The sequence below is a fragment of the Remersonia thermophila genome, chromosome 1 (assembly GCF_042764415.1).
Source record: "Remersonia thermophila strain ATCC 22073 chromosome 1, whole genome shotgun sequence".
Taxonomy (NCBI): domain Eukaryota; kingdom Fungi; phylum Ascomycota; class Sordariomycetes; order Sordariales; family Chaetomiaceae; genus Remersonia; species Remersonia thermophila.
In genome coordinates this window covers 4,089,515-4,105,336 of record NC_092217.1, presented here as the reverse complement: position 1 = coordinate 4,105,336, position 15,822 = coordinate 4,089,515, and the positions used below count along the sequence as shown (strand labels likewise).

Sequence of the window (15,822 nt, the reverse complement as noted above, 5' to 3'; positions counted from 1 at the left end):
CTGTCGTCCCCTGTTTTCCCGGCGCTTGGAGACAAGATTGTTGAGCAAGGCGGTTGACCTGGCTGGCTCCCCCCATGCTCCAACGACAGGGTGTTGAGACTGTCAAAAGACCCCCCCCTGGCGAACACGTGAACCATCCAGTCGGCTCCTTTCCCCACCCTCAGGTCTTCTGGAAACCTTTTGGAACCAAAAACGCCATTCGTGTACTGTGTACATACGCTACCAGATAGTTCCCTACTGTCCTGTGACCTGGCATGGATGTTTGGGTTGCACTGAGCTCTCCAGGGATTCCCCTTCTCCTTTTTTCCCCCTTCTTGTCCCGGGCGTATACTGTGTACTGTGTATAGTACGCAGTATGTAGGCATGCTTGTTCATTGGGCGAAGCTGGCGTACTGTACTTTCTGCCGGGCTTGTTCTCCCTCAGCCGCAACCGCGGTTGAGGCGTCGCTGCATGGCAAAAGCTCCCTTCCTCTCCAAATCGCACCATCATGGCTGACTGGCCCTGATTTGCCGGGCCTGTCTGTGCACCGGCAATCCGGCGCCACGGCGTCCATTACACCATGTCAGCTCGTCCAAACAGATGTTGCTATAGTAGGTAGTTACTGTGTATGTATGTACGCAGTATGCTGCCGGAGGTCCGAGGTTGGCCGGGGCCCCTCGCATCGGTCCCAGAATCTGTCACCGCATTTTATCAGCCACCCTCAAAACTCAGTAACTCGGTGGAGTCGACAGGCCTCAATCCAAGCAAGTGAGGCTCTGGCGATGGTGTAGTTTATCGTCTAGTCTAGACTTCCCTTCCAGTCGAGTGTCATGCCCAATATCAGGGGGTCCCCCGGCGGGAAAGGGTAGGGGAGGGGGGTAGGGGGTAGGGGGTGACTAGGGGGTAGATATATCTTTCCAACCGTGTGTCACCGTGCGACCTTTCTTTTGATATTTGATCTCAGGTTGTTTGAGCCGTATACTACAAGTAGTCGAGGTCACCTCGAATCGTCATTTCTTCTGAAGCCGTTCACTGCCAACCTCTCTCTCCCACACCAACGAGCCTTTTGCTTAAGCTTCCTTTCGACTCATAGCATTGCCCCAAAAGCCTCCAACATGGGTGAAATGATCTCCGAGAGCCAAATGCTGACGCCGCCCCTCTCCCCAACCGAAAGCACACCCAAACCCCTTTACGATGTCGCCATCACGGAGCAGGTGATCAGGGCCACAGGGCCAAAGGCCAACCCACGCCTGGCGCAGATCATGCCCAGCCTCGTACGCCATCTCCACGACTTCGCCCGCGAGGTCAGCCTGACGGTTGCTGAGTGGGAGGCAGCCATCGAATTTGTGAGTCCGGCGTTGCCATGTCATCTCGTCATGACCCTGAGCTGACGCTCCTTCAACGCAGCTCAACAAGTGCGGCAAGATGTCGGATGACCGGCGAAACGAGACCCAATTGCTGTGCGACATCCTGGGTCTGGAGAGCCTCGTCGACGACATCTCATCCAAGCTGCTGGCGACGTCCAGCTCTGAAACCCCCTCTGCCATACTCGGTCCCTTTTACCGGCACAACGCGCCCCTCCTGCCAAATGGGAGCTCCATCATCCGGGGCCTCAACCCGTCCGTTCCGTGGTATCAGAAAGCGGTGGAAGATTCTGCATTTATAACGGGCCGGGTCCTGTCGAGTAACGGCCAACCCATCGAGGGGGCCGTTGTGGATGTGTGGCATTCGGCGCCCAACGGGTTGTATGAGCAGCAGGACGAGTCGCAGCCCGACATGAACTTTCGGGGTCGTTTCGAGACGGACAAAGACGGCCATTACGCTTTCTATTGCCTGCGACCTGTCCCATATCCGATACCCGACGATGGGCCGGCAGGCCAGTTGTTGGCCTTGTTGGACAGGCACCCATATCGGCCGGGTCATATCCACTTCATCGTGGCGGCGCCAGGATTTCGAACCTTGACGACGCAGCTGTACGATGACCGAGATGAGTACCTCACCAATGACGCCGTCTTTGCCGTAAAGGATGAGCTGGTGGTCAGGTTTGGTCCTCGGGAGGGCGATCCACAGGCGCGTTGGTCGCTCGCGTATGATTTTGTGCTCGGCCAGAGTTGAGGGTGTGTCAAGAAGATGGAAATGAAGTGTGACGGAATCTTGGGCTTGACCCTGGTCCCGTGCATCCTCAGGGGGTTTCCTGAGCACTCAGACCAAGCCTGTGAGTGCCTCAGGCTGGCATTCTGCCCTGCCAGACCGCCATTATGGGGTCATCGTGTATATATAATAAGCCCGCTCGAGGGCAACCACCGCAGAGACTATCCTAGAATTGAATGACTTGCTTCTGACCACTCTGATCTGCCGCGTGTGCTCTCAGCGCCAGGGCTCGCCACATGAAGCCGTTGTTTTCTTTCTTTCTTTTTTTACTCCACGGGCCCTGCTGTTGTTACATCGGAGACATTGTTGCAGGGCCAGTTTTCAGTAATGAAAACCACCCACACCCTGTTTTCTCTGCGATGGATGCTCGGGCCTTTGGTCCCGCACACGCGTGCCTCTGTTATGCCGCCTGATCGCCTGTTCATATCCCCCATTCATTGTTGAGTGCGGTCTTCTGAATCAGCAAAAGTCTCCATCAAGTCCCGAGAGGCCAGCTACGTCCTGTTCAGGCTGATGGGTTGAGGAGTCGAATACACACCATAGGGTTCTGTCGCCGGGCCGAGGACAGGAGCCGGGAACTGGAGCGCAAAGTTGATGTTCGGCGCGACGGTCGAGACGGGAGGGAGATAGCTGATGAAGTTGTTCCATAGCCCGTCAAACTCAAACTCGATATTCCCGCTGGGTGGCTCCGCGTTCGGAATCGGCGAGGGTCCCGAGATGCTGGGTGAGCTCCCTGTGAAAGCACCCGCAGATATTTGGACCTGAGGAGGGCTTGCACCGTTGATCCTGGCTTCGAGCATCGGGTTGGGAACCTGCGAGGACAGAAGATCGCGCAGCGGTGCTTTGGACATGGACGGCGTCGACGGCAAGCCGGAAGGGAGCCCGCTGGCAACCTGTTGGGGACTGCGTATCTGCGTGTTCCTGGCCATATCGGGCGCCGGTTGCGCAACTGTCGCCGCTTCCGTCGGCCGCACAATTGGGGCAGATAAGCAGCTAAAGTCGTTTGAAAGCGAGGGCGCCGGATAGGCGTGGTCCTTGGTCCACGTGGTGACAACTTGCGAGAATCGCTGGATGATGTCGAGGACGCGGCGCGCCTGCGGATCTATCTCGGCGCAGTACTCCACGATCATAATGGCGTCGTTCATCGTCTCGGCGTAATCATCAGTGTGATAAAGCGAGGAGAACTGGTTCATGAGGACGACAAGACTCGCGGCAAACATGAAATATCTGGGACGTGGTCAACATCAGCCCTTCACATGGCGTGCAGTATCCATCATGGCTCCACATCCTGTCAGACCTACATGACGAAGGGATTCCGCCGAGGGAGGTAGCCGTCCTTCCAGGCCCTGCCAGCGAGCTGGATAGTCCGGTATGAGGCAATGACGCAAGCCTCCGAGAAGCGAGCCATGGGAGACTCGCGGATTTGATGCGATGTCTTTTTGATGCCTGAGCGCTCCTCGACTAGCATCCAATTGTGCATGACGAATAGCTGCCTGGTGAGCAGGATGAGTGAGTGAAGCGAGAAGAGCATGCTATGGAGAGACGCTATTCCGTGGGCTGGACTCGTCGGGACCCCTCCACCCGAGTGCGGCCGGCTCAGCGTGGGAGATGTCTTATCCCAGTTCTTCGACATGTCGATAATCTCCTGGACCTTGGTGGTGGAGATCTTTTTCCGCGAGAAGACCTTGAGCGTCACGCCGATGACACGACACGTCTCAACGCATGAGTCGAGGCTGGTTGCGTGAATGGGATCGATGCCCGGGTCGTTGGGCCCTTGGGTGCCGTGGGCCCCCTCCCCTTGGAGCATCCCCCGGGAGCAGTCATCCTCGGATATGGCCGTCGGCCTCCCGAGCGTGGCTGCCAGGAAGCGATCAAGGATGTATAAAGACTTCCACAGATTTCGCCTGACTCTCATTTGTGTTGCCGAGAAGATGACGTCGTGCATCGTCTCCTCTCTATGCAACCCCAGCGCGTAGGAGGACCGCACGGCCATCCCTGACATGGTCAGCAAAGCGCAACGGCGGCCGCCGCGCGGAAGGGGAAAGCACTTACCGAGGTAGGCATAAGCCGTGTTGCGCTTGGAAAGGATGAGCATGTAGAGCGTCATGAGCGACAAGGCTTGAATTGACCAGAAATCGGCATCCTCAAAGCCCGTTTCGGGGTCGCACATTGACCGGGCGCTCCGGAAGAAGAGCTCGGCCCTGTCTGGCTTCGCCGAGAGCTGTTTTTCGATCACGGCGGCTTCTGGAGTGCCGGGGACGGGAGCGGCCAACAAGAGACCGAGGGCTAAGACCAGGTACAAGTTGCAGAGAAAATGGCTGGACGATGAGAGGGGGTCGCGGTAGCACTCTTCGACGGATTGGAGAAAGTCGGTCTTGTCAAAGACCTCGATTAGGCCGCACGTCTGACAGCGCTGTGAGCACATTGAGCACGAAGATGGCAGACTTGCAGCCCACTAACATTGGTAAAGTACGACGCCACCAGAACGTCGGTGGTTTGCTTGTCTGGTAGTGGCCCAGGTATCCGCACATTGTCTGGGAATTCGTTAACGCATTCCAGAATACGATGTCTTTTCGGGTCGTCGATGAAGGGAGAGGCGATTTCCCGTCCTGCTGTATTTTCCACTATGATACGGATCAGCTGCAGGATGGATAGCGTGGACGCATCTCCGATGTAGACTAGGCGGAGCAAAGTCAGCAACGCCGTGATTGCCACGCAGGCATGCAGAAACAGAGCACTCACGAAGGCGGCCGGTTTGGTCCTGTAACATCCTCGTCTCGGTGTATATGTTGGTCTCTTCCGACAGCCCCTTGGCATTGTGACGGTTCGAGAGCCTGGTGAAGTCCCGGAGGGGTGGCGGCGGGTCGTAGCCTGGGACAGGTAAGGATGGCAAGGGTGTCTGCACCGCAGGCGGTGGCGGCATGGACATGTCACTATGGCGCTCTTCGGCCTTGAGCGTTTGGCCCCACGTTGACATGGCATGGCGAACGTGAGCCGAGATTGGATCGGGGGTTTCCAGGGGCGACGGTAGGGAGGGCTGGGACGTGTCTATATGGCGCCGCTTCGTGGGAGATGCAGCCGATTCAACGTCAAGGTCGGAGGCGTTGCTGCCGCCGTTGCTGTTGTTGTTTGGCGTGTAGGAGCATGTCAATTTCCTTCTTTCACAGGTTTGACAAGGCTTCAAGCCGTTGCACTGGACCGATCGTCAGCTTCAAAAAAAAAAAAAAAAAAAAAAAGCCGAGGCACTAATATGGCACGACTGCCGCTCTTCAGGGTGGTCCGGTTACTCGAGACACTTCTAGGAAAGCACGGCTTGCCGGGAGGGGCAATGGATTGATGATACGGAGCGTCCAAGACGGGTGCCAACGCAGTGTCACTACTGGCAGCGCCTTTCCCCGAAAAGAAAGAGGAATCTCGCCCCTGGGCGCGGGACGCCTCCGGCGCACACTTGTGCCCTTCTGATGACGAGGCCGTTCCTTGGTCTCGGGGCCGTTTGCTTGTGCCTGGTTACAAAGAGCGTGAACGACGCCAACCGAGGCCGTCAGGAGAGCATTTGGCGGCGGGACGTTGGGCAGAGAGGCATGTGGCCTCGTGTCAAGGGTCTGAAAGGGCTGACCCGACTGCAAGAGAGTGAGACATCTCACAGAGATGGAGGAGGATGGTTGCGGGAGGGCAGCACAGAGAATATGCAAGGATAGGGATCCCCCTCGCACATGCAAACCCGGTCAGCCACTGACGGGCGGGATAGATGGGAGAGGGGGGAAACCCGGAAATCCCCAACCCCGTAGGTGGAGGTAAGACCCCAACCTCGGCGTTCCAGCGTACCGGTATCTTTCAAATCACACGGTGCCAGACGGAACGCGGGACCCAGGAACAAAGACGATCAGCGGTTGAACGCAGACGCTGGGATCAATGATTCAAGGCTTGGGTTGCATCTGTTGGAAAGCAGCAGAAAAGAAATCATCGAAACCCACCTTTTGCTTCCGACGCTTGCAAGAATCGCAGGCTTGGGCGGTGCGCTGGCGCTTGTCATCAGGGACCTTGGGTCGCGTCATGGCGAAGACGATGTCGTGAAGAACGGCGTGGGAGACGCAGGGAGCAGCGTGCGGGCACGCCCCACCATCGGCTAGCGGAGGGCAGCTCTGGCTCGGGTGGCTAACGGAGTCGCCCGGCCGAGGGCAGCAGCCGTCGCTGGAGCCAAGGCAGGCTTTAGATGGGAGAGAGGCGGCTGATTGAACAAGACGGCCCTGAGGAATGGAACTGAGGCTGGGACGAGGTTCCGGGAGGCCGAGAGTGATCGGAAAGCGAAACCGAAGAGGCGAAGCCGCGAGCAAGCGACGGGGAATAGGATCGGGCTGAAGGAGCGGATGATGCACTCCTGGGTCGGCACGAGATGTGGTCGGGACAGGACAGGCACAGCCAGAAGAAAAAAGTTTGGGTGTCGGATGGATGTGCGAATTAGGTTTACCCCCTGGTCTGTACCGTCACCAAGCAGGGGGCCGTGTGGTAAGGTACGTGTCCCAGGCAGAAAGAAAAGACCGAGGTTTCTTTGCTGGGTTTGTTGTGGAGGAATGCGGTCAACGTCACGGCATTTGGTGAATGAGGAGGGAGAAAGGCCTCATTTGATGATTCGACTCTGGCCGATGGGGCGAGGTGTACGAGATGTGACGAAAGAGAGCCGAGAGAGGAACAACGGGCAGCAACGACAACCAGGACAGATACCCAGAGGGCTTGGGGCTTGCCTTGCTGTGTGGTTCGATCCAAATTAGTGCCCGCAGCGGGAAGGCGCTTAGGTTGGTGGCACGAACCGCTCGATCTGCGCAGGGGAGGCAGGGAAGGCGTGTGGGTAGGATGCGGAGCCTTCCAAGGTTCCAGGTTGTATGGTGGGGAGGAACTACACATACGTACCTTGCTCTATACGGAGCGCGAAGTCGTCGGGCTGGTTGGGTTGGGTTTCAACCTAGGTGGATGTTTTGCCCGCGGTAAGAAGAAAGAGAGGGGGGGGTGGGGGGGGGGGGGCGGGGAGAACTGGAGTTTAGGTTCAAGACCCGGTTGGGCTGAAGCTGTGAGGTGACGGGAGGTCAGGAAGGCAGACTGGACGCCCGACCTGGCTGAACTCGTCGCGAGCAGGTATGGAAGCTTGTCAAGTGTCTACACCCGCCTTGCCATGGCAAAGAAAGAAGGCGGCCGGGCGCTTCAGAAAAAACCGGCGGGATGCAGAAGAGCAAATGTCACGGGCGATCCAGCATTGGATGAAGCTTGACTCGGGGCCCCCTGCCCAGTGATTTTCTGCATGCTGCATTTATCGATGGACCGTGCGTTGATGCCCACGCGACCGACCTCGCAGCCAAAATCGCTCCGAGAGCCCAAACCTGCCCGACACTTGTCGAGACGCGGCATGGCCCTTTGAGAAAAACAGTACAGGCCCGCTCCGGAATGCCGGCATCGCATACACAGGGTCCTCCTACCTATAAGTAGATCGCCTGCAAACACGGAACGGGCGGGTGATGCATAAATAACACCCCCAAGCCATACACGTAGACTTGTGTTGAGGAATGATTGGTGAGGCAAATACCTCCAAGACAGGGAAGCCTTGGAGCAAGATATGCGGGGGGCCGGGAATGAGGAGGACCCACGTAAACTGCCAACATTACTGCGTAGGTGAGGTCTCATCCAGCGCGGGTATCCATGCGCAAAACCCGGCCAAAACCTCCAACCACCAGCCAGCCAACCTCACCAGCGTGGTGGAGGATCGCGAGAGGCACAACGTTCCCCCAGCGCACACCACACGGCCGTGTCGGCGGGAGCACGGTCAGATAAGGAGCGTGGGCTAAGGTGGCTAGGCGTCTAAAACCCCCTCCTTACCTCGCCTGAGGGTCGCTCGTGCCCCATTCCGCGGCAGCTGGCCGGCCTCGGTTGTGTTGTGCACTTTTTCCATGTAGCCCAGATGTCAAGTCGATGCCACGCGGTGTCGCTGCAGGCGACGAGACATAACACGCAGCAGTTGAGTCAACCTGTCAGATCTGGGAGGGGCGGGGGGGCTGCACTTCATGCAAAATTGTCCCAAGCTGCAATGGGAGCCCACTGTTGGAGGTGTTAGGTAACAGCGGAGATGGGTGTTGGGGGTTGCGGTGACGGGACACCCAATTTGGCCAGGCTTGTCAGTTCTGAGTATGCGTCTTTGTGGCTGGTGCGCGGAGGTCGGAGAGCTACCTAGTCGGGTTGCTTTTTTAATATTATTATTATTCTTTGTTTGTTTCTTTATGTATTTATTTTTGGGTTGTTTTAGAGCCTCCGAACTGCAAGCCTGCTACGTACCTGAATGTTTTGGTGCTGTGGGTATCGTCGGATAATGCACCCAGTCGTCTGCTCTTCTCCGACGATGTTGGATGGAATTAAAGTGGGGCCGTCTCACCAGACCCACTCTTCTGCTTTCTTTCTCTTTTTTTTTTTTTTTGTGGGGTTAATCTTGGGGAAGTGGGTCACAAAACCTCGTCGCTGTCGGATGTAGAGGGCCCTCAACATGCAGCCTTCAACGTTCGACTTCGACCCCCCTCGTCGCCTTCCAACCCACCCAACATGCTGGCCTGCCTTTGTACGCTCTGCCTCGGCTCTCTGGCCTCCCCGTCTGCCCAATCTCCAAGGCAGCCTTTTGATCTCGGGTCCCCCACGGCCCGCAAAGTCCCTCACCTGCATTTGCAGCACACAACCATCCGAAAAGACGTTTGTGATGTGCCACTTTCTGGCCCTACATGTCAAATTGGGCAATTTTGGCGAGGCTTTGCCTCTTCCGAGCAAGTGGATGAAATGGTGGACGAAATCTCAGTCGAATGGGACACACGGCGCTTCCGCCTTGAACATGCTGATACGGATCGCAAGGCTAGCAACCCCGGCCGGAAACATCGGGTTCTGGTCCCGGACCTGGATCGCCACCTCTCGCCGAAGACTGTGAACCCAATCTGACCAGGATCCTGCTAGCCACAACCGCATTCGTCATGGCCGGCCGATAATGTCTTGGCCTCAAAGCCGATCAGCAACTCGCCGAGGTAGGAACGTCGCTCATCTTCGGCCTGGGTCATTCTGGTTCCTGGCAACCACCCAAGAGGTGCCGGCTGCGTACGGGGCCGGCAAGCACGTACGAGATTGATCGGGTTGCTGGCTGGCCGGGTTGATGGCGACGGAACGATGGCAATTCGGATGTTTTGGCTGCAAGTCAGCGTCATCTCCCCGGACCCGCGGCACGCGATCCTCCCGCTGCCGTGTCCGCTCAACCCCCACTGCCCGCTGGGTGTGCTCCACCATTCGGTAGATCCTCACGACCGTACCGCACCCCACGTTCAACGGCCGTTCGTTGCGACAACGGCGAGATGCCCCTCAGGCCCCCCCCAACTCCGTACGAGGAACAGGGATGGCCTTGCACCGTCCCCAGCCACTCACTGCCCCTAAATGAACGTGCGGGATTCTGGCTTGGTGCGAATGGACATGGATTCTCCAGATGGTCAACGGACCGAGCTCCCTTAGGCTCCTGCTTCACACATCCATACGCACACGCTAGCCCCACACATCACGTCCCATCGCCTCTGCGAGTTACTGAAAACCTCATCCGCCTTTGCTTCCATCCGGTGTCCTGGGGGACGAACAGTCTAGACCCCCCACTGCTACGCCCGTCACATTGCAGACAGGTGGTTATCAAATCCGCCGCCGCAGCCAACCTTGCGTTTGTCTCCCACCATGGAGGCCATACCCCTGCTATCCACCGAGCCCATGTTGCCGCGTCGGATCTTGTCGGGCCGTGGTTCTCAAGCACGGCGTCCCGTCCCCATGGCGAACGACCTTTCGGGCAGGTGGCAGAAAATAGCGCCATGCCATAACCCGGAGATCTTCCTGGCAGGGTCCGGGGAGAAGTGCGCCAGGCCGGGGCCATGGATGCCCCTCCCCGTCGCATCCACCCTCCACCCTCGCTCTCGGGTATCGCCGTGGGTGGAGAATCCTTATGCCCGCCGGATGTGAGGTTTGGGATTCGTCAATGGCTCGCTCCAAGAACTCGGAACTCGGCGGTGCCAACCAAGGACATGGGTGGTCGGGTAAGAGGAACTAGTGTAGAGGTGCGGCGTTGTAGCAATTGCGGCTCCCGTCGTGGCCATCCCTCCCACTTTGTTCACACCCAAAACTCCCTCCCTGCCATGGCTACATGGGGTCTTCCGACGCGTGGGGAGGCCAAAAAAAAAAAAAAAAAGGATGAAGCATTCTGATGAGTGTGACCCGGTCCGACCCTGGGCCTCCGCGGCTCGGGCCTCTGCTCTGGGGTTCAGCACTTGTCATATATGAGTTCGAGAGTGCCATCACAGTCGAGCTCTTCTTCTCTTTGAATCCCGTTGCCCGTCCCACCAGTTCCACAGGTAACATAGGCGTCGTACCCTTCAAGCCACAAAGTTGTTTGCCTGCCTGCGCGTTCTACCGCCAACACAGCGTGCAGGCTTAAGATGCCCCAAATCGACACCGATCTATTCCAGAGGGGCTCCCTCACTTGGAGCCCAGGCGCTTCCTCGCCCGGCCTTCCAGAGCACCTCTCTACGCCGGTAGACTCCCCAGCTACCATGCCATCAGCCTCGCCTGCTGTGGCCATGACCGGGCCGCCTTGGGAAGGGAGCGTTGACGAGGGTGGGAGCGACGGCAAGGACCGAGCGGCACTGTCACGGCAAAAGCTCATTCTCTCGACCTTGCGGTACTTCCAACAAACAGCGTCCCCCAAGCCGGTACTTCGCCTTGCAACAACTTCCACAGCGATGCCGCGGAGCCATGCCCGATACTCTCTTGCCGCTGGGACGCGCGAAGCCTTGGGGAAGCTTCGCGCCCTCTGCCAATGCGAGCTCCCCGACTCCGTCTTGGCTTCATCCAGGGCGGTTGACATCACGTCATCTTCTGGGCAGGGGGACCAGCTATGCTTCCCGACGCCGCTGCGGGAACAGGAGGCTGCGGCAGCCATCAAGGCTCTCGAAGCGTTGACGGTCGCCGCCGTGGCCGAGGCGCGGTACGGGACAAGGTGCAGGAAAATACAGGTCGACAGCGACAAAGTGGCGGCCTTCTTGATGTCGGCATACATCACCACACTCGACGGCATGGACAAGTCAGATCCGCGGGTCCGGGCCCGGATACCTGGTGAGAGCACCCGGCTTGTGACCCTGGACGATGTCGGAAACCGGCCGGGAAGAGACTGACCGAGTCCAGACACCGACCTAAACCGAGCCCAGTCGGTCCTCTACCGCCGCATGTCGGCCAACCTCTACGGCACCAAGAACCCCGGCGAATACTACCATATCCATGGCTCCCTCGATGCCGACGCGACGCTTGAGATGCTGGGGCTGCCCAAAGAGAGACCCGACTTGACCGACTACCACGACATCATCCGCTACATCGAATCGGCCGTCCAGAAACACACGGTCGCCGAGCTCGAGGCCCTGAATGCAGCCCGCCGGCAGGCCGGCGTCCAGGCGCTGACTTGGGAGCAGTTCCAGGCCACCCCGCACGGGCGGTCCATCACCTCCTTGCCCCCGCTGACCGTACGCCCGAACCCAGACGATGACCACGCCACGCCTCCTGCTCCCTGGCCCACCCCTCCCCCCGGGCGCGGTCCTTGGCACGCTCTGTCCGGGATCAAGGTTCTCGAACTCTGCCGCATCATCGCCGGCCCCACCATCGGCCGCTCGCTCGCCGCCCACGGCGCCCAAGTGATCAAGGTCACCTCGCCGCACCTCCCGGACGTGCCCTTCTTCCAGCTCGAAGTCAACACGGGCAAACACGCCATCCACCTCGACCTCCGCCCGCCGCCGGCCGGCGCCCCGGAGACCCAAGACCGCCGGACCTTTGCCGCCCTCCTCGCCGACGCCGACGTCGTCATCGACGGCTACCGCCCCGGCGCCCTCGCCCGCCTGGGCTACTCCCCGGCCCACCTGGCGTCGCTCGCCCGCCGCCGCGGCAAGGGCTACGTCTACGTTGCCGAAGACTGCTTCGGCGGCACCGGCCTCGCCGCCGGCGCCGAGTGGGCCGCGCGCCCGGGCTGGCAGCAGATCGCCGACTGCGTCACGGGCGTCGCCTGGGCCCAGGGCGCCTTCATGGGCCTGGACGAGCCCGTCGTGCCGCCGTTCCCCATGTCTGACTACGGCACGGGCGCGCTCGGGAGCGTGGCCGCCGTCGCGGGGCTGCTGCGCCGGGCGGCCGAGGGCGGGTCGTGGGTGTGCCGGACCAGCCTGGTGCAGTACGACGCGTTCCTCCTGGGCCTCGGGCTGGCTCCCGAGGCGGAGCAGGCCCGCCTGCGGAGGGAGCACGACAACGAGGCGGGCTTCTTTGGCCTGAGGCACAGCGACAGCGTGGACGAGGTCGGGAAGAGGGCGCTGAGGAGCATGAGGATCGCAGCGCCGTATTTGTTTGCTTCGTCGCCGTCGTTGTCGTCGTCGCCGTCGCCGTCATCCCTTTCTTCATCATCCTCTTCTTCTTCCTCGTCACCTACCTCTCCTACCGCGTCATCGTCGTTGTTGTCGTCGTCTTCGTCCTCAATTCAGGAGGCACTCGCACAAGCGCCCGCCGCGGCGCCGCACCTCATGCAGGAGGCCTGGAGCCCGGGGTTCGGCGGCGTGATACGCTGGCCGCGCGAAGCGGTGCGTATCGAGGGCTTGCGAGTCGGGCACGTGCGCACGGCGAGGCCGAACGGTTGGGACACGGCCAAGGGGATGGCGGAGCCCGCTGAGATGTGGGAGGGGTGGGAGGAGGACATCATTCCTGAAAAGGATGAGGATGGTGAGGAATGTTTCTTGCGTTAGTTGAAGGGAAGCTAGACAAGGGGGGGGGGGGGGGGGGGCACAACGGTGGTAATTTTGACGGGATGCGGCGGCTTCGTTTGGTTTTGTTTTTGGCTTCTTTCCTACTGTTCCTTGTATAGATATCCATTTCTCCGTCTTTTTCAAAGCATGCTACAGCGAAGGAAGAATTCCCAGTTTTCATCCCGCTTGATTGCCTATCAATAAATTACGTTACAAGCTGTCGTTGCTGTGCCGGTGGATTTGCTCGGGAAGTCGGAAAACCCGAGACGACTTTGGGAATCTGGAAGCCCCGTTGAGATGCGGCGACCAACCCTTTGCTCTGCACCAGCATGCCTTACTTGATCCAAATATACAGATATATATATACTTCACCCCCAACTCCGAGTGATGATGACGTGACCCGCTTGTTCAACATCGAAAGCAGGCTTTGATCGTGGTGCCGACGCGCTGTACCAAATGCATCCATTCTACATGCCGCATGCTGAACGACGCTGTCTAGGTGGGGAGTTGACGAAAGGCACCACCAATCTATATAAACACCGGCATTACCATCATGACCGCCCTTCACCCTCGCATCCGCCCACCTCTCATTTCCTCCCTTTTCTTTCTCCCGTTTCATCACCTCAGAGCACCAACCTCCCCGGCTCCTTCTCCAACACAACCTTGACCCGCTCCAGGAAGGTCAACGCACGCTTCTCCTCGGCCGGCGGCACGCGCAGGCTGAACAGGTTCTGCCCCGACGGCGACGCACCGGGGAGCACCACCTTCCCTCCAGCGGTTGTCGTCTTCGGCTTGGAGGCGCGGGTTGAGGGCGACGCGAGTATGTCGATGATATCCGACTTTTTCTTCGCTGCCTTCGCCGCCTTCGCCGCCGCCGGAGCCGTCTTGGCCGCAACCGCCCCCGCGGGGGCGGCAACACCGACGAGCGGGATGTAATCCCCGCGCGAGACCTTGACCGACCCGGTGCCCGCCGACTCCGCACCCACGAGCTGGTTGAACAGCTCATCCGCCGTAAGCTTACGGGGGGCGGCAGGCAGGTCGTCGTTGGCCAGGTCCGAGGCGCGGGCGATGAAGGTGGATAGCGGCAGGAAGACGCCGAGGGTCTCGTGGATCTTGCGCTGGGTCTCGATCACGGCGGAGAGGGAGACGGGGACGGAGACGAGCTTCTCTTGCGGCGGCGGGGGCGGGGGCGAGACTGATGCTGTCGGCTCCGCCTTCGCGGCGGGCTTGGCGGGCGCGGGAGCAACCTTGATGTTGCTCAGGTCGAGGTGGGCGGCCTTGTCGAAGCGGGCCGAGTTGTCGCGCGGAGCAGAGACGTCGATCTTGCCGAGGAAGGCGAGCACGTCACCCTTGAGGATGCGGCCGTGCGGGCCGGTGCCGGTGATCTGGCTGGCGGCGGAGGCGTCGAGGCCGTGAACCTTGAGGAGGTGGATGACCGAGGGGAGGAGAGTGTGGTTAGGGTCGGGGCGGCCCGCCTTGGCGGGCTTCGGGGCCGACGATGCCGGCGACGGGGCGGGCTCGGGAGTCCGAGTGGCTGCCGGTGCTGGTGTTGGGGCGGGAGGTTGCGACGGCTTCGGGGCCTCGGCGGCGGCGGCGGCGGCGGGCTCATCTGCGGGGATCTCGAGGGAAGAGATGTCGTCGCCCTCTTCGGCGATGACGGCGATGCGGGTGCCAACGCGGACACCCTTTGCGCCATTGGGCTGGACCACCTTCATGAGAATGCCCGGCTCCTGGGCCTCGACGTCCATGGTCGCTTTGTCCGTCTCGATCTCAAGCAGCACGTCGCCGGCCTGGAAGGCCTCGCCTTCCTTGACCCGCCACGCGGCAATGTTGCCCTCGGTCATGGTGGGCGACAGGGCAGGCATGGTGAAGTTTTGGGCGGCCAGGGCGGCCGAGGAGGTTCGGAGGCCTGGGGAGGGAGGAAGTGAGGGGAACATCAGCTTGGGATTTGCCTTGCCAGCGGTGAAATCCATCCCCCAAAGCTACTGACCTCGAGCTGTAGCATCGCGGCGCACTTGCCGGGCAGCGACCCGCGCCGAGATGCGGCATACCGCCGCAAGCGATGCCATGGCGACCGTGGCTGTGACTGGGACGACAGCGAGGGAGATGATGGCGATGATGATGCTGCCAGAAAGAGATCGACGACAGCAGGGACCGGATGAAGCAATGGAAGGTTGTCTGTCGTGCAAGTCAATGGAGGCAAGGTGGACCTTGTCACTCGGGGGAGATGTCAGGGATAGGTATGTTCTGCTGGGCTCAGATACGGCAGGCCAGCGTTGGTCTTTTTTTTTTTTCTCCCTCCCTCTTTCTTCCTCCGGATGAAGGCCGGAGGTGAGCTTGGAAAGTGGATCGGATCGCGTCAATTTGTTGGGAAGCCCGCTCCGTCTCTGAAGCTTGGGCCGCTGGGCGGCGGGGGCTCGGCCAGTCAGAGCCGGGCAAGTGGGGCTGGTCAGGATGGGTGACATGGACAAGCTCGACTCAAATCCATCTCTGGTGAGGAAGCTCCGAACAGCACAAATCCCCGTTATCAGCGCCGTCAACGGATCCCTTTACCTAGGGGTTCCTGAACCTGCTTTGGTAGGTATGTGGGACAAGGATGGCGACTTTATGAGCTCGATGCAAATAACGGACGGGAGCAAGGCAATCTGCTTGGGTCACTGTCTCAGACATTTTCAGAGCGAACAGGCAAGAAACAACTACTGCGTACTGTGTATTACTGCGTAACTCTTTAGATGCCTATCTAGGTAGGTAGGTAAGGTAGGAGGTGCCTGGGATACCTGAGCAAGAGCGGCAAGTCAGTTGACCGAAAATCAGGTACCTACCTACTGTGTAGTAGTATGTGGTAATAATAACGTTAACTACCTGATCCAAGCT

General features: G+C 59.5%; 4 protein-coding genes across 4 annotated transcripts; 2 read left to right on the top strand and 2 right to left on the bottom strand.

Annotated features, from left to right (window-relative positions):
- Positions 1-1,095: 1,095 nt before the first annotated feature.
- Positions 1,096-2,095, top strand: VTJ83DRAFT_1141 (uncharacterized protein; the record flags this gene model as incomplete). Its single annotated transcript, XM_071007268.1, has 2 exons — positions 1,096-1,326; positions 1,388-2,095. 2 exons carry the CDS (start codon positions 1,096-1,098, stop codon positions 2,093-2,095), a joined length of 939 nt encoding a protein of 312 aa, XP_070870494.1.
- A 530-nt stretch (positions 2,096-2,625) lies between these two features.
- VTJ83DRAFT_1140 (uncharacterized protein) lies at positions 2,626-6,186 on the bottom strand (the record flags this gene model as incomplete). The annotated part of the gene is made up of 6 exons (XM_071007267.1): positions 2,626-3,358; positions 3,433-4,126; positions 4,184-4,535; positions 4,592-4,809; positions 4,874-5,324; positions 6,106-6,186. The coding sequence occupies 6 exons, from the start codon at positions 6,184-6,186 to the stop codon at positions 2,626-2,628; spliced, it is 2,529 nt and encodes an 842-aa protein (XP_070870493.1).
- Positions 6,187-10,614: 4,428 nt separating this feature from the next.
- On the top strand, positions 10,615-12,948 carry VTJ83DRAFT_1139 (uncharacterized protein; the record flags this gene model as incomplete). The annotated part of the gene is made up of 2 exons (XM_071007265.1): positions 10,615-11,290; positions 11,360-12,948. 2 exons carry the CDS (start codon positions 10,615-10,617, stop codon positions 12,946-12,948), a joined length of 2,265 nt encoding a protein of 754 aa, XP_070870492.1.
- A 623-nt stretch (positions 12,949-13,571) lies between these two features.
- VTJ83DRAFT_1138 (uncharacterized protein) lies at positions 13,572-15,017 on the bottom strand (the record flags this gene model as incomplete). The annotated part of the gene is made up of 2 exons (XM_071007264.1): positions 13,572-14,857; positions 14,939-15,017. 2 exons carry the CDS (start codon positions 15,015-15,017, stop codon positions 13,572-13,574), a joined length of 1,365 nt encoding a protein of 454 aa, XP_070870491.1.
- Between the last annotated feature and the right edge of the window lie 805 nt (positions 15,018-15,822).